This window comes from Scyliorhinus canicula, chromosome 6 (genome assembly GCF_902713615.1).
Source record: "Scyliorhinus canicula chromosome 6, sScyCan1.1, whole genome shotgun sequence".
NCBI lineage: Eukaryota > Metazoa > Chordata > Chondrichthyes > Carcharhiniformes > Scyliorhinidae > Scyliorhinus > Scyliorhinus canicula.
Window position 1 is genome coordinate 42,977,938 of NC_052151.1, and position 27,728 is coordinate 43,005,665.

Sequence of the window (27,728 nt, forward strand, 5' to 3'; positions counted from 1 at the left end):
GGACAGCTGAGCACGACCTCCCCAATATTGCTGGGAGAGATCTGGGGTCTAGGGGCTCCTGATCTGGCCGGTAGTGAGTGTGCAGAGCGAAGTTTACCAGCACAACTGGCTTGCTGGATGGTACTCAAGAGAAGGTGGGACAGTCATGGTAAGGGTGAGGGAGGTTTGGGGGATTTGAGGTCCCAGGTTGGAAGAGCTAACTGATTGTCGGTCTCCCTCCTCCTCCAATTCTTTCCAGATACAAAAATGATTGCTGGTATCGATCCCGGCGAGGCTGTCCTTGTTGTGCTTGTCACAGCCGAGGCGGACAGATCGCAAAGGACACTTTCCCCAACAATTTTCCAGTCATTCTAAATAGGTCTCAACATCATTGTCAAGCTATGATACATTTACTCATTAGATAGCAATTCTTAATTCTCCACATGCATAGCAATTATTGGCTGACTGAGGTTGCAGATTGCGTGAACTTGTTTTTATCCATACCATCATTCCATACCATATTCTAGTCCATCGAAACGTGCCATGTTTGATGCTACTTCTGCTGTGCAGAGGACGTGATAGCACACAATTGAATACGGAGTATGAGGTAGGGAGACTTCAACAACCCTGGCACCTGCATTTTCAAATAGGTCAGCAGCTTTTGTCCAGCTTTTCAGTCCTTCAGTGGACAACCCAGGGGCATGATACTCCTTTCAAAAAAGCAAGGATGTTGATTAATTGCAGGAAAAATGAAATACAAGATCCCCCATTTTGTGACAAATTCATATCTAACATTTTCATTATGAAGAACCAATTGGTGAAATTTGCTTTTATGTTTTTATCAATAGGTCCCAGGTGGATGCACTAGAGAGGATTTGAAGGACCTCAGAATGATATGCATCTCCGTCTCTCAATTGAAAACTGTTTTAAAAGAATTTATTTTTGGTGGGGAGTTAGTCTCGCTTCTGATGTGAGAACACCTCCTGGTGTCTGCTCTTCAGATTTATTCTCTAATTTAAGAGGGACGGTATCACTATAATTATCTTTACTGCAGTCACAAGTAGGCTTACATTAACACTGCAATGACGTTGCTGTGAAAATCCCCTAGCCACCACACTCTGCCGCCTGTTCAGCTACACTCCCTATACTCCGCATACACAGACAACTGTGTGGCAAGATTTAACTCCAATTCAATCTATAAGTTTGCAGATGATACAACTGTGGTGGGTCGTATCTCAAACAACGACAAATCAGACTACAGAAGGGCGATAGATCACTTGATTGCATGGTATACCGAAAACAAACTCTAAATGTTGGCAAAACCAAGGAACTGATCATTGACTTCAGAAGCGTAGCACGGCACATGCCCCCGTCTACATCAATGGCTCCGAAGTGGAGATGGTCGATAGCTTTAAGTTCCTGGGGTCACCATCACCAACAGTCTGTCCTGGCCTACTCGCATTGATGCAACAGTCTTCCTACGGAAGCTAAAGAAATTCAGCATGTCTGCATTGACTCTCACAAACTTATACAGATGTGCCATAGAGAGCATCCTATTCAGCTGCATCACAGCTTGGTATGGCTACTGTTCAACCCAAGATCGCAAGAAACTGCAAAGTGTGGTGAACTCAGCCCACGCATCACACAAGCTTGCCACCCTCCCATTGATTCTGTCTACACCTCCCGCTGCCTCAGGAAGGCAGACAGCATTACCAGATCCCCTCACACCCAAGCTTTAGCCCTCTTCCAGACCCTTCCATCAGGCAGAAGATACAGAAGTCTGAAGACCCGCACATCCAGACATAGGAACAGCTTCTTCCCCACAGCTACTAGACTCCTCAACGACTCTCCTTTGGACTGATCTGTTCCCTGTAAGAACACTATTCACGACGCCCTATCTTGTTTGGCCTTGTTCTGCACTGTAAACAATCACGATTGTTGATGCACCACTGTCAATGTACTCTGTCGATTATTCTTTTGTCTACTAAGTACACACTGTGTACGTTCCTTTGGCTGCAGAAAAATACTTTTCACTGTACTTCAGTACATGTGACAATAAATATTAATCAATCAATCAATCAACCTTCACCAACAACTTGATCTCTACTGTCAATCAGTAATGATATCAGCCTGTACGACCCACACTGCTCTGGATCATTGCCCTTTTTCAATATCAGGGAGATGGAAGCCTGTGATAGTGTGGGGGGAGATCCCCCCTCTCCCTAGGCTCGGTGTATGCCCTCACTAGCTGTGGCCCTAGGTTTCCCCCAAACCCTTTACAGAACTCCACCGGAACCCATCTGGACCTGGGGCCTTCCCTGCCTGCATCGCCCCCATACGTTCAATCAACTCCATCAGCCCGATTGGGGCCCCCAATCCCTGCACCAACTCCTCCTTCCTGGGAAACTCCAGCCCATCCAGGAACTGCCACAAACCCTCCCTCCGGCTGGGGGCTCCGACTCATATAATCTCCTATAAAACGCCTCAAACATGCTGTTCTCCTCCTCCAGGTCCAACACCACCCTATCCAACTCGTTCTTTACTCAGCCAATCTCCCTCAACACCTCTTGCTTCCTCAACTGGTGGGCCAGCATCCTACTCGTCTTCTCACCTATTTCATATACTGTCCCCCTGGCCCCCCCGTAGCTGCCCCACTGCCTTCCCTGTGGACACTAATCAGAACTCCATCTTGAGCCTCTGCCTCTCCTTCAACAGCCCTGCCCCCTGGATGTCCAAATGGCTTCTATCCACCCTCAGGATCTCATCCAGCAGCCTTGCCATTTCCGCCCGTTCTGCTTTTACCCGATGCGCCTGAATTGAGATAAACATCCCCTAACCATCGCCTGGAGTGCTTCCCACAGCGTAGCAGCCGGGACCTCCCCCGTACCATTTAGCTCCACATACTCCCTGATGCCAGCCCTTACCCGCTTGCACACCTCCTCAACTGGCAACAACCCCACATCCAACCTCCACTGCAGGTGCTGCCCCCACCCCTGTCCACTCACAATTCCACGCAATGCGGTGTGTGGTCCGCGATCACGATCACCGAATACTCCGAGTCCACTACCCCCGCTAACAACGCCTTATCTATCACAAAAAAGTCAATCCGGCTGTACACCCGGTGCACTTGGGAGAAGTATGAAAATTCCGTTGTCCTCGGCCTCCCAAACCCCCACGGGTCCAACTCCCCCCCCCCCCCGCCCTCCCACACGACCCCACGTGCTCCATAAATCCCTTCAGCCCCTTCGTCACTGCTGACATCTTCACCGGCCTCGGGGTCGACCGGTCCAAACTCGGCTCCCGCCCCATGATCAACCGGTGCGAGTCCAGGTCAGGGATCTTCCCCAGCACTCACCTCACAAAATCTATGTCATCCCAATTTAGGGCATAAACATTTACCAAAACCACTGGCACCTCTTCCAGCTTGATGTTTCCCCCATGAAAGGCCTGCCCTCCAGAAACCCCACCATCAAAACAAAAGAAACACGTCATAGGGAAATTGTTTTCAGAAAACAGAGAAGCACTCGCACATCTCCTCCAAAGTTTAATGTCCTCACTCTCCTCCTAGTCCATTGTCCCTCAAACTCCATTGCCTCCTCTGGCATGCCAAAATAATACATGTGCTTCTGGAGAGTCACCCAGAGGCAGCCCAGGTACAGCACTCCGGTCTTCACCCCCTTCTTAAAGCAGGGAGGCTTGACCCGGTCCTCCTCTTTGCCAGTGTTGCACCCAAGTCCTGATACACCTGCAGCTCGTTCCCTTCCCAGGTCCATGTCCTCGTCTGCCTCACCCACTGTAGAATCTTCTTATCCAGAAAGTGGTGCAACCACATCACCATCGCCCTTGGTGGCTCGCCCACTTGCAGCCTCCTCACCAGCATCCTTTGCGCTCTCTCGACCTCCAGCAGCCGGGCACAGGCCCTCTACTCCATCAATCGCTCCAACATTTTGGTCTCATTTTGTGCCGGCCTCTGCATCTTCGATGCCTTTGGGCATCCCCACGATTCTCAAATTTTGTCTTCTGGAGTGATTCTCCACCTCCTCCACCTTTTCCATCAGCCTCTGCTTGGTCTCCCCTATCACAAGGCCAACTGCTCCTAATGCTCCCCCACTGCCTCCTCCACTTTCTGGATCGCCCCATCCCAGGACTCCAGCCTCTGCTCTACTTTCTCAATCCCTGCTTAGATCGGTTCCACCACTTTGGTCAGGTCCTCCAGGATCTCCTTCCTCTGCAGGCTGAACTTTGCATTCAAAAACTCCACTAGCTGCTCCGTTGATCACTGGACCGGCAGAACAGCTCCCTTGCCCTCCGCTATTTTCTCCACAAAGACTCTACTGTTCCAGGAGCTCTTTTCCTCTCGCTCCACTCCTGGTTCGTGGATCCATCTACCAGCCACACCAGAGGAGTAACATCTTCTTCACGCACTCCTGCACCTATTGCCATCAAAAACTTTGCCTTTTGGGCAGGGAAGAGACCAAAAAATACCGCCTTGAGTGGGAGCCACCAAATGTGCGACTGCTCATTCTATGGCCACCACTGGAAGTCACGAGGGCCTGCAAAGCAGCTCCTAGACGGAGTACGGTACTGATACGTGGAACAAGTGACACACTGATGGATAGATCATTTCTACAACAAAGTTCTGGACATGATAACACATTCTCAAACTTATCCTCAGTTTCTGTTGAGAAACCTGCGAGGGATGATGCCGTGTGTTTGTTTATTTTGGTGAAAATGAGATGATATAGCTTTGCATTGGTGCCAATATGGAATGGTGACGTTTCCTTGTTGTTTAATGGCTGGTGTGATGTATGCCTGCTTTACTGTCTGCTAATGGTTGGTGTGATGTGTGCCTGCTTTACTGTCTGCTGTATCTGCACGCTTACTTTCAGCAACTGATGCACAAGGACACCAAGGCCTCGCTGAGTAGCCACTTCTCTCAATGACTGAGCTGAAGGTGGGTTTTGGCAAAGTGTAATTGCCAGGCTCTTCCCCAATCAGAAATGCTGCTCCCCTTGCTTAAAATAACAGGCAAGAATGCTTTCAATTTCTTTAACTCTTAAGACCTAAAGAGACGCACTTGGTTGGATAGAGACTGTACCCTGCTGGGATTGAGAATCAGACACTGGTCTTTTATTTCGGAGGCCAAAGTTCAGATCCAGCCCATGCTTATGGGATGAAAGTTTCTTTTGTCTACTGGCTGGAATGAGTTTGGTTAGGATCAACACAACACACATTGCTTTAATTGACACAAATCAGCAGCCTTGCTCAGACAGCGATAAGAAGGAACTTGATGTCATGCTTGACAGTGACAGTAAGCTGGTTCCATTTCCCAACATGAACATCCCGCAATTTAATGAGCTAAAACAAGGATGTTTTAAAAAGTACTGCAATGTCGTCCTTTGATCTGAAGAACTTATACGAGCAGAAACGATGTTGTGAAAGTAATTTTAAGCTTTTCAGTTTGTTTTTACAAGTTACCTTGCAACGGGATCACCAAGTCAAAATAGCTATGGGCCTTACCTTTGGAATCCCCACACACAGATTTCTGACATGTATCTCATCAGGTAATTCAAAGGGTTCAAATGGGTCCTGTATGGTGGTTGAGTCTTTGGGATCATGTCCAGCAAGTGCTCCTAATGCAGAATCACAGCAAAGTTACTAAAAGCATAGTCCAAACCTAGCAATCACTCAGCACACAGAACACAATGAATGGCCCAGCTGGCAATGTATCGATGGACAAGTGGCAAATGAGTAACAAAGGTCAGATTTGAAAGTCCCCCACGCATGTGCGGGTTGGCGCGGCCCAACTGCGCATGCACGGGTTGGCACGGCGCCCATTTGGCACCGGGAAAGGAGGTTGGAGCGGCGCGAACCGCTCCAGCGCTGTGCAGGGGGCCAGAATCGGTTGTCCCAGTGCCCGTTTCACACTGTCGTGATAGAGTTCACGATGGCACTTGGGCTACATTTTGGAGAATCGCCCCCTAGATCTCGATTGGAGTACTATGTCCGATTCTGACCAGCACACTTTTAGGAAGGACATGAAAGTTTTGGAGATGGTAGATATTTAAATCAGAAAAAGAGTTAACAAAGTAAAGAGTGCATCTGGGGAATTGATAATGTATTGAGATACAGATGAATTGAGCAGGTATTTTACATCAGTCTTCACAAGTAGAAGTAACATCCCAGAAATAGCTGTAAATCTGGAAGTGGAAGGGAAGGAGTAACTCACAAAAATTATCACCAGGCAAGTGGTATTGAGCAAATTGCTGGGGTTGTGGGCTAACAAATCTCCAGGTCCAATGGACTTCATCTCAGGGCTTTGTAAGAAGCGGCTGCTAGATGATGCATTGGTTTTAATTTTCCAAAAATCCCTAGATTGGGGGAAGGTTCCATTTGATTGACTAAACGACTTCTATTTGCTTTTTTCCAAAAGGGGAGGGAGATAGAAAGCAGGAAACTATAGGCAAGTTAGCCTGACATCTGCCATAGTGAAAATGTTAGAAGCTGTAATATATTAAAGGTGCTATAGCAGGGTACTTAGAAAAATTCAAGACAATCAGGCAAAGCAAACATGGTTTTGTGAAAGGGAAATCATGTGGAACTAACTTATTGGAGTTTTTTTGATAAGGTGCCATATCAAAGGTTATCATGAAAAATAAAAGGTCATTGGGTAGTGAGCAATATATCAGCATCTTAGAATCATAGAATTTACAGTGCAGAAGGAGGCCATTTGGTCCATCGAGTCGACACAATGATCAGTAGGAAAATAACTTGTGAAGAGGACATAAGGAAGCTACAAGGGGACAGAGATAGGTTAAGTGAGTAGGCAAAGATCTGGCAAATGGAGTATAATGTGGGAAAAATGTGAAATGGGCCATTTTGGCAGGAAGAATAAAGAAGAAACATTATCTAAACGGTGACAGGTTGCAGACTTCGAGATTGAGAGATCTGGATTTTTTAGTGCAGGAATCTCAAAAAGGCTAGTATGCAGGTAAGGCAAGTAATCAGGAAAGCTAATAGAATGTTATCATTAGAGAGTTAGTGATTATAAAGGTAGGGAGGTTATGCTTAGTTGTACAGGGCACCTGTGAGACTACATCAGGAGAACTGTGCACAATATTTGTTCCCTTATTTAAGGGAAATTATTATTTAAATAAGGAACATTTGCAGCCATTCGGATAAGGTTTACCAGACGAATATCTGGAATGGATGGGTTAATATAGAAACACAGAAAATAGAAGCAGGTGGAGGCCATTCGGTCCTTTGGGTCTGCTTCGCCATTCGTTATGATCATGGCAGATCATCAAGTTCAATACCCTGATCCTACCTTCCCCCATATCCCTTGATCCCTTTAGCTCCAAGAGCTGTATCTAACTCTTTCTTGAAATTACACAATGCTTTGGCCTCAACTACTTTCTGTGGTAGTGAATTCCACAGATTCACCACTCTCTGGGTGAAGAAAGTTCTTCTCACCTCATTCCAAAAAGGTTTACCCCCTATCTTCAAAATATGCCCCTAGCTCTGGACTCCCCCACCATCGGGATCATTCTTTCTGAATCTACCTTGTCTAATCCTGTTAGAATTTTGTACATTTCTATGAGATCCCCTCTAACTCTGCTAGTCCCACTTGCAACCCATTCCCCATGGCCCAATAACTTTACGCTCTTCAGGTACTTATTTAATCAACTTCTAAAAGCCACCATGAATCTTCTCCGACCATACTCTCGTGCTGCATTCAAGATTCTAGTCACTCGCCAAGTAAAAAATACTTTCCTCATGTCGCCCTTGGTTCTTTTGTCTTTCACCTTGTATTGGTGACATCTGGTTCTCCAGCCTTCTGTCACTTGGAACAGTTTCTCTCCATTTACTCCGTCTGCTCCACTCTTGATTTTGAACACCCCCATCAAATCTCCTCACAACCTCCTCTTCTCAGAGGAGAATTAGCCCTGCTTCTCCAATCTATGTAACTGAAGTCTCTTACCCATGGAACCTTTCTAGTAAATCTTTTCTGCGCCCTCTGTAGTCCAGCGAAGGTTCACTAGATTGGGTGCTGAAATTAGAGGGGTGCCCTTTGATGACAGGCTGTGTAAATTAGACCTGCACAATCTGGAGTTTGGAAGAATAAGTGGTCTCAAGAAAAATACAAGGTTCTGAAGGGGCCTGACCGGATAGAGAGATAAATTGTTTCCCCTTGCTGAGGAATCTGGAACAGCCTCTGGATCAGGGGTTGATTATTTAGGATTGTGATGGAGAAGATTTCTTCACTCAGAGGGTTGTGAATATTTGGAGTGTATTTTGGATGCTCCACTTTTGAACATATTCAAGATTTTTGATCTCTCAGAGAATTAGTGGCTGAAATAATGGAGCTGAAGCGGAAGGTCGGCTGTGATCTTATTGAATGGTAGAGCTGGATCGAGAGGCTCTACAATCTACTCCTGCTCCTATTTATGTTCTTATAAATTACCAGAAGTGAACTAAGTCACACCAATGAGAGCTCTTGGCCCCCTCACACTTAGTTTCAAAGTTCCTGTGAAATAAGCACAAATATAAATAGAGGTTTCTTTTCAATGTTAAAATGTAACCTACCTAGTACTATGCTTACATCATCTATACATCTGGTCATAATACCAGGAACATCCATAGAGTTGACCAATGGTATGAGACCATGACGTGAGAGCAAACCATAGGAGCTCTTGAAGCCTACAATACCACAGTGGGCTGCAGGATTGCGTGTGGAACCACCTGTATCTGAGCCTAAAGAGCTGGAAGAAATATTGTATGATTAGTGCTTTATGTGATACATGCTCCCCTTCAACTGCGTCAACATTTAAAAAAAAATTTAAAGTACCCAATTCATTTTGTTTTTCCAATTAAGGGGTAATTTAGGGTAATCACGGCGTAACCCCCCACCCCATGCCCGAAAACCGGCACCGGAAAATTCGGCAGCCGCCGGTTGGGGGGGGGGGGGGGGGGGGGTTCACGGCGCCCCCCCCGGCGATTCTCCGACCTCCCCGCCCTCTCTCTGGAATTTAGCAGATTCATAATAAAGTGACGGTATGCTACTAGTAAATGGAGACCAAACAAAAGCTGAAGTACGATGAAACAGGAGATAACTTCTGGAAAATTAATAATGTGGAAGTGGACAGCAAGATAAAGATAAATCTGAAACACGATAACATTTGCAGAATTGCCATGGATTTTGCGCTGCAACGCCAATAAAAAGGTTTTGTAATGTTTTTAAGGAGTTCTGGATAGTTATGTCTCAGAGTGATGTGGAATAATGGCTGCTAATTTTCATAGGTATGGTGATCAAATTGTTCAGTCAGCATATCTGCTTAATCAACCGTACACAACAAAAGAGCATGATATAAACATTAATATTGGAGATATTAATCATAGAACATAGAACATAGAACATAGAACGATACAGCGCAGTACAGGCCCTTCGGCCCTCGATGTTGCACCGACATGGAAAAAAAAAACTAAAGGCCATCTAACCTACACTATGCCCTTATCATCCATATGCTTATCCAATAAATTTTTAAATGCCCTCAATGTTGGCGAGTTCACTACTGTTGCAGGTAGGGCATTCCACGGCCTCACCACTCTTTGCGTAAAAAACCCACCTCTGACCTCTGTCCTATATCTATTACCCCTCAATTTAAGGCTATGTCCCCTCGTGCTAGCCACCTCCATCCGCGGGAGAAGGCTCTCGCTGTCCACCCTATCTAACCCTCTGATCATTTTGTATGCCTCTATTAAGTCACCTCTTAACCTTCTTCTCTCTAACGAAAACAACCTCAAGTCCATCAGCCTTTCCTCATAAGATTTTCCCTCCATACCAGGCAACATCCTGGTAAATCTCCTCTGCACCCGTTCCAAAGCTTCCACGTCCTTCCTATAATGAGGCGACCAGAACTGTACGCAATACTCCAAATGCGGCCGTACCAGAGTTTGGTACAGCTGCATCATGACCTCATGGCTCCGGAACTCAATCCCTCTACCAATAAAGGCCAACACACCATAGGCCTTCTTCACAACCCTATCAACCTGGGTGGCAACTTTCAGGGATCTATGTACATGGACACCGAGATCCCTCTGCTCATCCACACTACCAAGAATTTTACCATTAGCCAAATATTCCGCATTCCTGTTATTCTTTCCAAAGTGAATCACCTCACACTTCTCCACATTAAACTCCATTTGCCACCTCTCAGCCCAGCTCTGCAGCTTATCTATGTCCCTCTGTAACCTGCAACATCCTTCCGCACTGTCTACAACTCCACCGACTTTAGTGTCGTCTGCAAATTTACTCACCCATCCTTCTGCGCCCTCCTCTAGGTCATTTATAAAAATGACAAACAGCAACGGCCCCAGAACAGATCCTTGTGGTACGCCACTCGTAACTGAACTCCATTCTGAACATTTCCCATCAACTACCACTCTCTGTCTTCTTTCAACTAGCCAATTTCTGATCCACATCTCTAAATCACCCTCAATCCCCAGCCTCCGTATTTTCTGCAATAGCCGACCGTGGGGAACCTTATCAAACGCTTTACTGAAATCCATATACACCACATCAACTGCTCTACCCTCGTCTACCTGTTCAGTCACCTTCTCAAAGAACTCGATAAGGTTTGTGAGGCATGACCTACCCTTCACAAAACCATGCTGACTATCCCTAATCATATTATTCCTATCTAGATGATTATAAATCGTATCTTTTATAATCCTCTCCAAGACTTTACCCACCACAGACGTTAGGCTCACCGGCCTATAGTTACCTGGGTTATCTCTACTCCCCTTCTTGAACAAAGGGACCACATTTGCTATCCTCCAGTCCTCTGGCACTATTCCTGTAGCCAATGATGACCTAAAAATCAAAGCCAAAGGCTCAGCAATCTCTTCCCTGGCTTCCCAGAGAATCCTAGGATAAATCCCATCTGGCCCCGGGGACTTATCTATTTTCACCTTGTCCAGAATTGCCAACACTTCTTCCCTACGCACCTCAATGCCATCTATTCTAATAGCCTGGGTCTCAGCATTCTCCTCCACAATATTATCTTTTTCTTGAGTGAATACTGACGAAAAGTATTCATTTAGTATCTCGCTTATCTCCTCAGCCTCCACACACAACTTCCCACCACTGTCCTTGACTGGCCTTACTCTTACCCTAGTCATTCTTTTATTCCTGACATACCTATAGAAAGCTTTTGGGTTTTCCTTGATCCTACCTGCCAAAGACTTCTCATGTCCCCTCCTTGCTCGTCTCAGCTCTCTCTTTAGATCCTTCCTCGCTTCCTTGTAACTATCAAGCGCCCCAACTGAAACTTCACGCCTCATCTTCACATAGGCCTCCTTCTTCCTCTTAACAAGAGATTCCACTTCTTTGGTAAACCACGGTTCCCTCGCTCGACCCCTTCCTCCCTGCCTGACTGGTACGTACTTATCAAGAACATGCAATAGCTGTTCCTTGAACAAGCTCCACATATCCAGTGTGCCCAACCCTTGCAGCCTACTTCTCCAATTAACACATCCTAAGTCATGTCTAATGGCATCATAATTGCCCTTCCCCCAGCTATAACTCTTGCTCTGCGGGGTATACTTATCCCTTTCCATCACTAACGTAAAGGTCACCGAATTGTGGTCACTGTCTCCAAAGTGTTCACCTACCTCCAGATCTAACACCTGGCCTGGTTCATTACCCAAAACCAAATCCAAAGTGGCCTCACCTCTTGTTGGCCTGTCAACATATTGTGTCAGAAAACCCTCCTGCACACATTGTACAAAGAACGACCCATCCAATGTACTCGAACTATATCTTTTCCAGTCAATATTAGGAAAGTTAAAGTCTCCCATAACAACTACCCTGTTACTTTCGCTCTTTTCCAGAATCATCTTCGCCATCCTTTCCTCTACATCTCTAGAACTATTAGGTGGCCTATAGAAAACTCCCAACAGGGTGACCTCTCCTTTCCTGTTTCTAACCTCAGCCCATACTACCTCGGAAGAACAGTCCCCATCTTGCATCCTTTCTACCACCGTAATACTGTCCTTGACTAGCAGCGCCACACCTCCCCCTCTTTTGCCCCCTTCTCTGTCCTTACTAAAGCACCTAAACCCCGGAACCTGCAACAACCATTCCTGTCCCTGCTCTATCCATGTCTCTGAAATGGCCACAACATCGAAGTCCCAGGTACCAACCCATGCTGCCAGTTCCCCTACCTTATTTCGTATACTCCTGGCATTGAAATAGACACACTTCAAACCACAGACCTGAACACTGCCGCCCTCCTGCGAAGTCAAAACTGTGCTCCTGACCTCTCTACTCTCAATCTCTCGCACCCCAAAACTACAATCCAGGTTCCCATGCCCCTGCTGAATTAGTTTAAACCCCCCCAAAGAGTACTAACAAATCTCCCCCCCAGGATATTGGTGCCCCTCAGGTTCAGATGTAGACCATCCTGTCTATAGAGGTCCCACCTTCCCCAGAAAGAGCCCCAGTTATCCAGAAATCTGAATCCCTCCCGCCTGCACCATCCCTGTAGCCACGTGTTTAATTGCTCTCTCTCCCTATTCCTCATCTCACTATCACGTGGCACGGGCAACAACCCAGAGATAACAACTCTGTTTGTTCTCGCTCTGAGCTTCCATCCTAGCTCCCTAAAGGCCTGCCTGACATCCTTGTCCCCTTTCCTACCTATGTCGTTAGTGCCAATGTGGACTACGACTTGGGGCTGCTCCCCCTCCCCCTTAAGGACCCGGAAAACACGATCCGAGACATCAAATGATATAACATTGGGTGGCACGGTAGCACAGTGGTTAGCACCATTTCTTCACAGCGCCAGGGACCCAGGTTCAATTCCCGGCTTGGGTCACTATGTGGGTGGAGTCTGCACGTTCTGTGGCTGCAGGCGTTTCCTCCGGGTGCTCCAGTTTCCTGCCACAAGTCCCAAAAAGACGTGCTTGTTAGGTGAATTGGACATTCTGAATTCTCCCTCAGTAAACAATTGATCTGAATCTCAAAAGGACAAGCCACCAAGAACTGGCCAATGGCTGTGGGAAGCGGTTCCTCTCCTGACTCCCCAAAGCGTTCTTGAGTACCTGGAGGCACAACTCAGATGTACGATGGAATCCCCTCCATCATCCTGGATGGGCACAGCTTCAATAACAATGAAGGAATCCAGGACCCATCCAGGGCAAAGCAGTCTGCTTAACTGGCATCCCAACCACTGGCTGAAACATCCACCTTCCTACCATACCATCAGCAGACTGCGGTTACACATATGTAGGAGCTAGAAGATGCACTGTGGCAACTTACAGAGGCTTCTGCGACATCACTGTCTAATCCTGCGCTCTCTGCCACATTGGAAGATACATGAAGCAGGTGCATGAAAACCTCCAGGTTCCCATGAAGTTATTCACACCTTGAACTGGACATTTTTATACCCCTTCACGTTACACACACCATCCTGACTTGGAAATATACCACCATTCCTTCAGTGCAGCTGGGTCAAACTCCTGGCACTCCGAGTGTACCTACACCCAGGGACTGCAACAATTCAAGAAGGCAGCTCACCACCATCTTCTCAAGGGCAAATATAGATGAGCGATAAGTGCTGGCCTCACCAGCGAAACCCATGAACGAATAAATGAAAAACAAAATTCTTTCATTGATATTATGTCAAAATCCTGGAACTTGCTACATAATAGCATATTGAGTGAACTGCAGCCTGAAGGAAAGGACCAACTCCATCTTCCCAGTGTAACGCGGGATAAATACTGATCTTGTTGCCAAACTTCACAAATACATTTTCTTTGAAATTCTGGTGATAACACTACAGCAGAGCATTTAGGCAAAGTTCCAGCAGACCAAAGCAAATGACAACATAGCAGCTCAGCTTTTAGAAGTGTGACTCTAGTCTTGCTATATTTGCCTGACGATATTTTGAAACCGTCAGTTTCAATTAGTGATTAAGCTGCATTTAAAAATACATATCTGGAAATTCGGGAAAAGCAACTGCAAAGAAAAGAAAAAGTATTGGAATACTCACGCAAAACACGTCAGTGAAGCAACTGCTACCGCACTACCTCCAGAACTGCCACCTGCTATCACCCAATCCGAATCTTCCCTTTTGTGGTCCTGTCCAAGTCGCTCTCTGTACTGTTCGGAATATCCCCAAGGATTTTTCACTGGTCCAAAGATGCCATCAATACTTCCACTCCTAGGAAATTGAAATGTGTGACATTGAGGACATTGTGATTTATTAGTTTCTTAGCTTTGGACTAAAGGTTGGCACCACTGAGGCCTTATTATTGCCTGGAATCTGTCATTTTAAACTGTGGCTGGGAAACACCCAGGTCGACAGGAAGATAACACGTGGTTACAATAATTGCATTGTTTTTAGTATAGCTAGCTAGATCATCTCCTTCGAATCAAACTACATCATATCAATCACACCAGTTAACAGAAATGAGGTAAGTATTTGAAGAAGAAAAACAGTAAAGATTATGTGGAAATAAGAGCAAAGTTAGATGAGAATAAATTAATCAGCAGTGGAGCTAGCACAGGTATAAATGTTCCTAGAAGGGCCTCATGGCGCCGAGGTCCCAGGTTCAATCCTGGCTCTGGGTCACTGTCCGTGTGGAGTTTGCACATTCTCCCCGTGTTTGCGTCGGTTTCACCCCCACAACCCAAAGATGTGCAGGGTAAGTGGATTGGCATTGTTAAATTGCCCCTTAATTGGAAAAATGAATTCGGTACTCTAAATTTATTGAGAAAAAATAAATGTTCCTAGAATTCAGGGTGTATTTCGTTGCCCAGGTTTGATTTCTCTCTGCTGCCAGAGAGTGATTATTTAAGGTTAATGGGTCCCTGATGCTGCCTCTTTGGTAGATAGGAGCATGTTAGGGCTACGTTACGTTACGTCTGGCCAACTGTATTCTATTTGCATTGTTACGACACCCTAGGCTAGCGAGCGGTGAATTCCAGCTCCATTTGATCCGGAGTCGCAACATAATTGAAATTAACAAAGTAGTCTTAGAAAGTACCCAAAGTCTCTGGCTGCCCAATCATTACAATGAGCAGGTTTGTAACAAAACTATAATTAAATATGCAGCAAATACATTGATTTACTACTATCTAGTAACAGGATAAGAGTCTTTGTTTGAGATGGACATCCTCCAGTGCACCTTTCTCCAATCTAGCCTTCAGTTGGAGGTTTTTATTATTTCTGGAGAGAAAGCAAGTGGGAGGAGAGGGAGCAGAGAGAAGAGAGGCCACCAGCAAACCAATCTACTGCCATCCCGCAGCGTAGGTCCCTGATGGTGGCTCTCTATGAGGGTATCCTCCCTCTTCCCATTAGTGACCTGTGGTGGCGGGTGCTGCATGCGGCAGTCTAATACACCGCACAATGTGCTGGTTCATGGACTCCCAAGATACCTGCTTGTTTTGCGGCCTTTGGGAGTTTGTTCCAGGCTTCACCCTTTTTTTTTTTTAAGTTTCCTGAAAATCTTTTACTAAAGTTTTGTTTGCACTTCAGTCCCACGCTCCTCATATGTGGCCACCCCATGAAGAGAGACAGGAGAGTTTCTCAGAAACCAGTGATTGCTGCCATGCTGTGGTACTGGCTGGTCACTTTAATCCCTTCCCCGGACACAGAAGACGCTCAACGACTTCTGCCAGGAGAAAAGGACGCACTGGATTGCAGTTGAGATTTTGTATCCGCTTTGCGGAGGGCGGTCAGTCACTGGTGTGTATTCGCACTCAGGTGGCAACTTTCTCTCTCCAGACCCTACAGTGTTACTTTACCGTGAGTCCCCTCCCTGATGGTGAGCCTTGCCAACGTATTTCTTCGGCAAGATGCACAGCCTCAACTATGACAGCACCTGCTTATAGGCCTGGGAAGTCTTGGTGCCGCCTTGCAGGAGTTAAGACCATAAGACATAGGAGTGGAAGTAAGGCCATTCGGCCCATCGAGTCCACTCCGCCATTCAATCATGGCTGATGGGCATTTCAACTCCACCTACCAGCATTCTCCCCGTAGCCCTTAATTCCTCGCGACATCAAGAATTTATCTATCTCTGCCTTGAAGCCATTTAGCGTCCCGGCCTCCACTGCACTCTGCGGCAATGAATTCCACAGGCCCACCACTCTCTGGCTGAAGAAATGTCTCCGCATTTCTGTTCTGAATTTACCCCCTCTAATTCTAAGGCTGTGCCCACGGGTCCTCGTCTCCTCGCCTAACGGAAACAGTTTCTTTGCATCCACCCTTTCTAAGCCATGTATTATCTTGTAAGTTTCTATTAGATCTCCCCTTAACCTTCTAAACTCCAATGAATACAATCCCAGGATCCTCAGCCGTTCATCATATGTTATATTCTGTTCAGATAATAGATATGTTATCATCCTATCCACCAAAGTCAGAGTTGCCCGTCTTCCATACAGAACTGATTCAGGTTTGTAACATGGCCTCATGCAGGAGTTCTCTCTTGTCAGGAGTCGAGAGCCGCCGCTCAGGAATACGCATCTCCATCAATAAGGTTTCTGATATCTGGCAGAAGAGAGGGCTCGGGCTGTTGGGAAACCAAAATCGGGGACTTGCTGGATGGTGGAGGAGCTGGACGCGCATCAGTTAATGTTCAGCCAGTGGACAATGCTATCCACTGCCCGAGAACGGTGGTTCTTGGCCCCAATGGTACTCTTGGCGTCGAGACAACTCAAGCATTGCGTGGACTCCCACAAGACATATGAAATAGGAATAGGAGTAGGCCGTTCGGTCCCTCAAAGCTCTGCTATTTAATAGGATCAGGGCTGATCTGGGGTTCCTCACATCAACTTTCCTGCCTTTCTAACACCGAGTCCAGAACTGGCAATATTTGGGGTACCGGAAGGTCCAGGGGCCAAGGGGGGGGGGGGGCGGAGGAAGACCAACGTCCTGACCTTCTCCTTTGAAGGAAACCTACTATTTCTGATAGGTAAAAGGATCATTAATTAGCCATTTTATTATAAATATCAAAAGCTCAGTTTAAAAATCATTTTAAAATGGATTCCTTTATGAAACTATAAAACTGTACAGTTTTCAAAGCACATAGCTTGCAAAAATAAGGCACAACATTAGCAACAATTTGCAGGGCTAAAAGCATAATGCAACATTTCTACTGGAGGTCAGATTGACATTTTAGTTCATACGAGTTCTCCATTGTTCAAAAAAAGGAATTGTGGGTTTCAGCACATACCAGTCCAATGATAAGAGCAGAGTTTGCATTCCAACACACATTTAAGAATTTCAGATGCAACATTTATGTTAACGTTAAAGTTCAACGGGATAATGTTGCACATTGAAGACTGACAACCCAATCAGCGAATCAAATGTATTAAAAACTCACCCAAACCAATTAGCATGTTACAGGGGTAGAAATAGATTGACTTAGGCTGATAACAAATTCCTTAAAGATAGTAGTTCAGGCGACCATTTTCCATTCTAGAATCATCCTATACTGTTTGTCTAGCTACCTACTATCTTCATTTCATATTTCCTGTTTCAACTTCCAATCTGCGCAGCTGTTTGCTCAGAGCAAAGAAACCGTTACTGCTGTTATATTTTGAATTCAAGTCGTTTTGTAAGTTACTAAAAATAATCATCTCAAGTAAAGCCTAATGCAGGCAGGGGCTTGTATTGAGAACATTTGATTTTGTAACACAAGAAAATTTACTCTTTTTATAATCAATAGAAACCAAATAAAATTTCGCACCCGAGAAGTGTAGTGCAAATTTCAGCCTAGTTAAGTGTATAGGAGAATACATTAACACAAGGGCAGTCTTCAACATCCTCGCTGGTGGCCGGGAGACAGATTTTGCTGGGATCGAGGAACTTGGAGGACAAGTAGTCAGGAGTGTGGGCCAGCGATATGCCAGGGTTTCTCAGCCTGGAAAAAAATCAAGTTCGCCTTGAGAGGATCAATTCATGGCTTCGCCCGGAGATGGCAACCGTTCATCGATTTCTTCAAGGAAAATTGAACGTCACCAGTAAACGGGGCCCCGTGATGCATCTAAGGTGCCCCTCGCACCTTAAACCTATTTATTCCACGTAACCTCCGATTCCCTCACTGATTAAGAATCGATCTGCCTCAGCCTCAAACTAACACAAGGTTTCTGCCCCCACAGCTCTCTGAAAGAAGAAATTCCTCCTCATCTCAGTCTAAGATGGGCACCCCATCATTCTGAGACTATGCCCTCTGGTCCTAGACTCTCCCATGAGAATAAATATCCTCTCAGCATTTGCCCTGCCAATCCCCTTAAGAATTCTATATGTTCACCTCTCATTATTCTAAATTCCAATGAGCTGAGTTCAACGTGTTTAACCTTTTCTCAGAAGACAATCCCTCCATATCGGAGATCATCCGAGTGAACTTTCTCTGAACTGCCTCCAATGAACTATCTTTCTTTAAATAAGGGGTCTAAAGCTGCTCACAGTGCTCCAGATGTGGTCTCACCAGTACCTTGTACAGTTGCAGCAAGGCTTCCCTGTTCTTATAATCCAAACCCCTTGAAATAATGGCCAACATTTCATTAGCCTTCCTGATTACCTGCTGCACTTGTGCGCTAATTAATAGAGTATAAAAGTTTCTGTCGACATTTCTGAGATTCTAAACTTTACTGAACAAGTCTGAGTAAGAACTTCCATGGAGCAGCAATCAGCATTGAATTGCCACTCTACCCCTTTATACTTACCAAAGTCTCAAACTGCACATTTCTCACCTGGACTTCAAACCCGGATTGGGGGTGAAATGTGTAGTGTCTCTGCTCCTGGAGACCTTCAGAGCATTTATTGCCCATCCCTAATTGCCCTTGAGGGAGCAGTTAAGATTCAACCACATTGTTGTGGATTTGGCCAGACCAGGCAAGGATGGCAGATTTCCTTCCCTAAAAGGACATAAGTGATCGGCAATGGTTTCATGGTCGTCATTAGATTTTTAATTCCAGATTTCTATTGAATTCAAATTTCACCATCTGCAGTGGTTGGATTTGAACCTGGGTCCCCAGAGCATTACCCTGGATTTTTGGTTCACTAGTTCACAGTGACAATCCCACTACGCCACCGCCTCCCCAGAATGGATGATGTTGGCTAATATTCCAAATAAGAAAAAAAGGTAATATTCCCAAAAAAAGGTCAATGCAAGTTAACATATAGTCTCTTCGTAAGGCATATTAACAACATAAGAAAAAGGAGGAGTAGATGGGTGCTCGAGCCTACTTTGCCATTCAAAGAACAAAGAAAAGTACAGCACAGGAACTGGCCATTCGGCCCTCCAAGCCTGTGCCGCCCATGCTGCCGTCTAAACTAAAATCATCTACACTTCCGGGGTCCATACCCTCTATTCCCAACCTATTCATGTATTTGTCAAGATGCCCCTTAAACATCACTATCGTCCCTGCTTCCACCACCTCCTCCAGCAGCGAGTTCCAGGCACCCACTACCCTCTGTGTAAAAAAACTTGCCTCGTACATCTCCTCTAAACCTTGCCCCTCGCCACCTTAAACCTATGCCCCCGAGTAATTGACCCCTCTACCCTGGGAAAAAGCCTCTGACTATCCACTCTGTCAATGCCCCTCATAATTTTGTAGACCTCCATCAGGTCATCCCTCAACCTCCGTTGATCCAGTGAGAACAAACCAAGTTTATTCAACCTCTCCTCATTGCTAATGCCCTCCATACCAGGCAACATCTTGGTAAATCTCTTCTGCACCCTCTCTAAAGCCTCCACATCCTTCTTGTAATGTGGCGACCAGAATTGAACACTATACAACCAGAATTGAACACTATACTGTGGATTTGGCCAAACCAGACAAGGATATTTCAGTACTGTGCTTCTACCTCAACCCCATTCCTCATACAGGGGGAGGGGGTGGCGCAGTGGTATTGTTACTGAGCTAGTAATCCAGTTCTGAAGAAGAGCTATATTGAACTCGAAATGTTAACTCTGTTTCTCTCTCCAAAGATGCTGCCAGAAACATTGCTCACAGGTAGTTAGGAGTCCTCCGCCTAGTAATAGGCTTTAACTGTGAGCCACGTCTGCCATTTTACGGCCACAGTGCAAGTGACTGCTGCTGATTAATCAGTTAGTGAGACATGTTTATAGACCGCTTGTAAATCCTATTTCAATAAAGTCCTTGCAAATTTCTAGCTGCAGGTTAATGTGCAAACTCACCCTAGCCACAATAATTAACCTGTAGCTGGCTTTCTTTTTATAAAGTTTTGATAGCGTGATGCGTGCCTTTAGTGTACTGTACTGTAAACACATCCAGAAAGAGTCTGCTTCAGGTAACTTGATGTGTGAAATTTTCTTACCCCATTGCAAATTCATCAAGATTGGTCTTTCCCATAAGTACAGCACCTTGGTCCAGGAATCTTTGGACTACTGTGGCATTAAAAGGAGGAACATAGCCTAGAACCAATAGGATAATCTCATTAGATACATCATGGGGCCCCGGCAACAAACCAGAATGAGACAGTCAAAACATTTGTCACGAGAGAATCTTTTTCAGAATGGTTGCTTTTCCCTCCCATCTGAAACTCACTAGTGTGAACACTTCTGTGGGAATCTGGCATTTGACCAGTTCTTGGACGATTTTTGAAATTTACATCCACTGTATTGAAATTTAAAACAATGTTTAAGTTGTGTGGAAAACAAATATAATGTAGCTCCTTCAATTAATGGAATAATTTCATTGGAGCGACTATAACAGGGGATAGTCCAGTTTACTGATCTTATGGTGACAAATGTAAAACAAGTCAGCAAGCAGAATGCTGTTAAACCAGCTCTATTCGACAGGCAAGCTTTAATAGCTTTTCTTGAGGAATAGCATGGTACTTAAGTTGAACATTCATTATACATTAGATTATTTGCAATTTTTAAAAATGTATTCGCGGGTTGCGGGCGTCGCTGGCTGGGTCAGCATTTATTGCCCATCTCTGTGGGCATTTAAGAGTTAAACACATTACTGTGGGGGTGGAGTCACATGTAGGCCAGACCAGGTAAGGACGACAGATTTCCTTCCCTAAAGGACATTAGTGAACCAGATAATCGACAATGGTTTCATGGTCATCATTTGACTTTTAATTTTAATTGCAGATTTGTTTTTTTAATTGAATTCACATTTCACCATCTGCCATGGCGGGATTCTTACCCGAGTCCCCAGAGAGTGACTCTGGATTATTAGTTCAGTGACACTACCACTACGCTACTGCTTCCCCATGGATAATGTACTAGTTTATAGAAACTTACTAAATTCTAACAGGATTAGACGTTGAGGATAAGGGGTAAACCTTTCAGCACTGAGGTGACGCGACACCCAGTGAGTGGTGAATCTGTGGAAATCGCTATCACAGAAAGTAGTTGAGGCCAAAACATTGTGTATTTTCAAGAAGGAATTAGATATAGCTCTTGGGGCTAAAGGGATCAGGGAATATGGGGGGGAGGCGGGATCAGGGTATTGAACTTGATGATCAGCCATGATCATAATGAATGGTTCAAATGGGTGAGTGGCCTCCTCCTGCTTCTAACTTCTGTGTATCCTTTGCAAGCAATATGATTTTATACATTTAAACTTTATATTTTGTAGTATATCATAAGCTCCACCAGAATGACTTACATTCTGGCTTTGTAAGCGTTGTGACTGTGGCAATGATTGAGATGTTATGAATGACTAGATATAGTATACAAGAAAATGAGTATGTTACCGGAACTAATGTAAAAGGGAATCCAAAATTCTTTCATGAGCATAAAACTAGTAAAAGGGCAGGAAGATGAGGAGTGGGGCCCATTGGGGAATAAAAAACAGATCCAACATGGAGCCAGGGGGCACGACTGAGGTTCTATTTGAGTATGTTGAATCTGTCTTTACCAATGAATAAGATGCTGCTAAAGTCAGTGAAAGAGGAGGTAGTTGAGATACTAAATATCTCCAAAGTGACAGTGAATGACAAAAGAACCAATGGTAAAATAAGGGAAAACTTTGTTATACAGTGAGTGGTTAGAATCTGGAATGCGGTGCCTGAGTTTATGATGGGCGCAGATCCAATTATGGCTTACAAAGAAAACTGGATAAGTATCAGCAGGGCAAACTGTGTTAGACAATGTGTTGGGCAATGGGGAAGAGAGAACCTTCAGGGACACAAAGGGCCAATTAGCCTGCTGGCCTGATGTAATCATTCCAACATTCAGTTATTACAGTACGCTGGACACATTTTTTAATAAGTCTGAAATTTTCCCAAATTGTTAGCTACCTGCATGTGATAGATAAAAGTGGCAAATTACAGAAAAGGTTAATAGATTCACTGTTTTTAAAAAAAACTCTTTACTGATGTTAAAAAAGGATAAAAACACAGCTTTTTTTCCAGTGGATAATTGCATAGTGTGGTGAGTCATAATCCATGAAGAGTGTTCAGGTTTGATTGTCAGATCCGCACTGAGTTAGTTGATCACAGCCAGGGTAACGAGGAAGCATTGTAACTGACCTTTGCATCCGAGGCTTAGCAGGTGGAAGTGCATGAAGAGGAGGGATAGCCAGGGTTAGAACAGGGAATCATAATTGAACATGCTGTATGGGCAGACATGGACAAGACCAAGTTCAGCTGCAGTGCTTCCCTCTCCCAAATTTTTAGCTCATAATGGAGCAATGTTAGCTTTTTGGACATATTGAAAGGCTGTCTGCAGCTGTATAACTGCACCTTGGCATGTAGGGGTGGGTGGGCAGAGATTTTTCCTTTCGGGCAGGTCGCTGGCCCCCTCTATTTTTCAGCATATTTTCAACCCTCCTTCTCAGGCCTGCCATGATTGCACATAATTGCCACTGACAATCCCGAGCTTCTGTCGATGTCATTCCATCGGGGCATGTTCAGAAGCAACACTGGTAATAACTCTTCTGCACAAGAGATGAATCTAGCCTTTGCTCAGTACCACCCATTAACAGACCACAGGGACAGACTCATGCTCCTGTACTTGAGGATCTCATTTAGTGCAGCTCCTAGAGGTTGCACTCACTGAAAAGAAATGGGCTAAATTAAAAATTACACTTGTGAACAATGCCATTAAGAGGTAAATGCCAACAGCTGGAAATTCAAAATGAGCTACGACCTCGCAATCTCACAAACTAAAAGGAACAAGCAGCGTGGTTTCTACTTGCACTTAGCAACAAAAATACCATTTCTATTTGTGAGATATCCGAATGGAAATAAGTCTCAAACCATTTAAAGGGATTGTGGGAAACAGTAGGAAAATGCAAAGGAGAAGCAAGTTAGGAGGACATGGCTGAAAAGAAAGATTTTAGGAGGTTACTTAAACAAGGAAAAAGATAGCAGTCGAAGCAGTAGTGGGATTTCCACAGAGCACGGGCATTGCAGTTAAAAGAGCATCAAGGAGTGTGAGAGTGATGAACAGTTAGAGCAAGCAGTAAGTTGGTTGCAGGAGCTGAGAGCATATAGAGGGATGTACAAATAGAAATTTCCAAGGGAGAGTCAGGCAAATCACACAGCAATCTGTAGGCGAGGACAATGATCATGAAGTTAATTTGTGGGGTCACAGGGGGCTTGTCAAGGGTGTGAACCATATGCCAGATCTTCTCTTGGGAAGAGTGGTCCGAGTGTCTTCTGTTCAGGAGTATGTCAATACTGCTCAATATCTAACTTTATGGAAGCTTAACTCTGGGATATTGACAATAGCACACCTTGTGTTCTGAGCTGGCTATTATATCTTTTTCACACGCAAAAACATGTCCTTTTCTAATCTTTCCAAAAGCAGATTCCGAAACTCTTGGTAACAAGTTCAAATTGTTATGTTCCTTCATTTAAGAAACAAACAAGCAAATAACAGTCGCTTCTCTCAGTCTCATTTCCCTCCTCACAACAAAATCAGGGAAAAATAATATATTTCTTTCTGAGCTAACATTTTTGCTCTTTGTCGCTCTCGTTCCCACCCCCTGCCATACTTGTTTGAATCCTCCCGATTGACACTGCAAAACCTCCCAGCCAAGATGTTGGTGGCCCTCGAGTTTAGATGCAACCCGTCCTTCTTGTACAGGTCCCACCTGCCCCGGAAGAGATCCCAATGGTGCAGAAATCTGAAACCCTTCCCCTCCTACACCACTGGCTTAGCGACGTGTTTAGCTGCACTATCCTCCTATTTCTAGCCTCACCAGCACATGGCACAGGGAGTAATCCTGAGATTATAACCCTCGAGGTCCTGCTTTTTAGCTTACTGCCCAACTCCCTGAACTCCTGCAGGACTCCATCGCTCTTCCTGCTTGTGTCGTTAGTACCTATGTGTACTACGGCGTCTGGCTGTTCACCCCCACTTCAGGATTTCCTGTGTTCATTCAGAGACATCCTGGACCCTGGCAGGCAAAACACCATCCTGGAGTCTCTTTCATTTCCACAGACGCGCCAATCTGTGCCCCTTACTATAGAGTCCCCTATAACTATCGCTCTCCTGCACTTTGCTTTCCCCTGCTGAACAACAGAGCCAGTTGTGGTGCCTCTGTTCTGGCTGCTGTTGTTTTTCCCTGATAGACTATCCTCCCCTCCCCCCCCCCAACAGTATCCAAAACAGTATGCCTGTTAGAGAGGGGGAAAGCCATTGGTAGGTTTGGTATGGGTTAAAATCTGGCTTATAAAGCACAACACCTAAATATAACTCATTCCCAAATTTATGGATTGAAAAAAACCCTGAAATGTTGCAGAAAGAGCTGAGGGACGTGCGTGGGTGGAAATGCTAGGCTAGTATATTCTGAATGAAATGCAATTTATGGAGACCAGGCGGTTGTCAGAGGAACATTTGACAAATGAAACCACAATGTGATACGGCAATGTGATTCAGTAACTCTCAAGGCACGAGTCTCGAATAGAACATATTCACTCACACAGAATGTTTAGCAGAGACAGAGTACAGCGCAGGAATATTAAAATAGGTGGACTGATATTATCATTTCCAAAATTCATTTATTTGCTTCAAATTAAGCTAACTTGTTTAAAAAGAAACCTTTACCTTTTAACATATGTGATGCACATGTGGTCTCAATACCAGCTGTGCTGAAGTTATCCTTAACAGCAACTGGAACCCCATCTAAAGGACCTAGAGATTTTCCTAGATGAATACAAAGGAAAAATGTTAATACATAATAATTCAAGATAGCTGGGTAGCTGCCATGTACGTCCTTGTGGTTCTTTACAGAACACCAGAGACTGGAAGCACATTACTGTCTTTGTGACTGGCTGCAGAATCATATGTGGGCATTAAAACAAATCTATTTGAATTAATTAATTTAAAATACTATTTTTTTTCCAGGATGGAAAAGGAGGATATTCTAAAGTACATGCCAGTTTAATCCTATTAACATTCCCAAATCAGATTATCTCAATTTTTCTCAAACAATTTGAATCAAACACAAAAAATGCAGATTTAATAAATGAAAGGCTAGTTCAATTGAGAGTTCTCCTTGCTCTCTACCCAGAAGGATGGAGGATTATGGCCTCAACTCCAGGGGGCGACAACAAAAACAGAAAATACTGGATAGTCGCAGCTGGTCTGACAGCATCTGTGGAGAAAGAAAGGATCTAATGTTTCGAGTCTGGATGACTCTTTGTCAGAACTGGAAATACGGTCAGATTTATACTGTTGTGGAGGGGTTGTGGAGCAGTGGACTGGATATGTGTTGATCCTCGTGTCTTAATAAAGCTCGTAGTCTCAAAGTTGAAGTAGATGCTTTATTGTGAGTTTGTTCTGTCTTCAGTGCTTAACTTACAGTTACCTCAATGCTGCTTGCCTATGTCCTGCTGCCAATTCCCCCTGTGAAGTGTGTCCTCACTTCCTGTTCCTCTGTATTTATAGCTCTCCCGTGCTCCCTCTAGTGCTTGCTCAGTTGTATTGCATCTACACTGATATACAATCACCACATCCCCCCTTTGTTCTTTACATATTTTCTGGACATTGTTAAAGAAAATTGTACAAAACAGTTAGATTACTTACGATATGTCTATCTATACAAGTGATGGTGCTATTGCATATTTTACAAAGCCAATTTATATTTATGAGTCCAATCTTCATAAAAACATTTACGAGTCCAAACTTGATGAATTTGTTCATTGAGTTTTTTCTTTTTCGTTGTTGACGTGGTGATATTGATATTGCAACTCCGTTGTGAATATTGTCGGTGTTCTTGTTATTTTAAGTAACAAATACGTCATCCCGAGGTGTTTGAATGGTCGAACCACTGATGTTGACTGACATGGACTTTTTTCTGTGCTTGTGGTATCGATTTAGTGTGTCATCTGCCTTGAAAGCTGGTGTGCTTGCTTGTTCTGGAGCAGATGTGAGTTTGTGAGATTCGTTGTCATCCCATGGCATGCTTGTAGTCTTGTCATTGTTTTGCAGTTTGCTGTGGCATTGTCCTTCATGTGCAGAGTTGTACCATTTTTTACAAGTTGTAGTTTCATTGTTGTTGTTTCTGTCTTTGTTGTTTTCGTTGTCGCTCTTGTTGCTGTTTTTGTCGTTTCTGTCTTGGGTCTTGTCGTGCTTGTTGTTGTCTTTGTTATGCTTCTTGTTGTCTTTGTTGTTCTTCTTGTAGTTTTTGTTGTTGCTGTTGTTCTTATTTTTGCAGTGCTTCTTGTGGTTTTTGTTTTTCTTGTTGTGCTCAATGAGTGTCCCTTGTGGATAATTTGAGTCATTGTCACAGTTATTGATGTGAGTGTCCTTTGTGGTATCTGTTACAGTGAACGTTTCGTCTAGAGCAGGGGTGGGCAAACTACGGCCCGCGGGCCGCATGCGGCCCGCCAAAGGTCTTTATGCGGCCCACCAAGTCATTAAAAAAAAAACAATTTTTTTTTTAATTTTTAATTTTTTTTTAAGGTTAATGGGGGGGCTGTTGGGTTACTTACTGGTATAGGGTGGATACGTTGACTTAAGTAGGGTGATCATTGCTCGGCACAACGTCGAGGGCCGAAGGGCCTGTTCTGTGCTGTACTGTTCTATGTTCTATATGAGGCGCCCAGAATCATAACCGGGTGAAGTAATTATTTTACTTAATATACTATGCGGCCCTTTAAAATTGTGAATTTCTGAATGTGGCCCTTGCACGGAAAAGTTTGCCCACCCCTGGTCTAGAGAATGATCTGATGTTGCATTGATGTTGGTGACATCAGTCATTTGTGGTGGATTTGATTCCTCTTCTTTGCTTTCTTGGTGCTCCTCTTTTGGAGTCAAATTCTTCACGATTTAATTTTCTTGTTGGTCTTGGTGCTCCTCTTCTGGAGTCAAAATCTTCACGATTTCTATTGACGTGGTCTCTGTGGACTCTTGGTGCTCCACTTCTGGAGTCAAAATCTTCATGGTTTCTATTGACGTGGTCTCTCTGGACTCTTGGGTGGCCCTACTCTGTGCTTCTGTACAGACAAGCTGAGAACTGTCAGTCTCGCTGTGATCCTGCACCTCCTGTATGTCGAGTGTGATCACTTGTCACTGTTTTCGCATGCAGTGGGTAGATTTACATTGTCTTCTTCTTGATTATGTGAGCTTGGTAGACTTTCATAGTTTGCTTGCGGTTGCTCAGATACGGTAGGTTGCCCTTCATGATCTTGTTCATGCATGGTGTTCGCTAGGGGGTGTTTGCTTGCTTCCATTTTGGAGTCTTTCAACGAGCTGTCTGTGGAGGCTCGCGTCACTCTCTTTGTGGAGTCTTTCATCACTCTCTGCGG

General features: G+C 44.6%; 1 protein-coding gene across 1 annotated transcript in view; it reads right to left on the reverse strand.

The window, feature by feature from the left end:
- Window positions 1–27,728, reverse strand: part of qrsl1 (glutaminyl-tRNA amidotransferase subunit QRSL1) — a 61,150-nt gene that overhangs the window by 11,701 nt on the left and 21,721 nt on the right. Inside the window, exons 3-8 of the mRNA XM_038799244.1 lie at window positions 25,024–25,122; window positions 20,331–20,427; window positions 14,034–14,204; window positions 8,566–8,741; window positions 5,500–5,612; window positions 497–689 (exon numbers count right to left, since the gene is read on the reverse strand). Of these exons, the coding sequence (XP_038655172.1) occupies window positions 497–689; window positions 5,500–5,612; window positions 8,566–8,741; window positions 14,034–14,204; window positions 20,331–20,427; window positions 25,024–25,122 (849 nt within the window). The remainder of the gene's footprint in view (window positions 1–496; window positions 690–5,499; window positions 5,613–8,565; window positions 8,742–14,033; window positions 14,205–20,330; window positions 20,428–25,023; window positions 25,123–27,728) is intronic.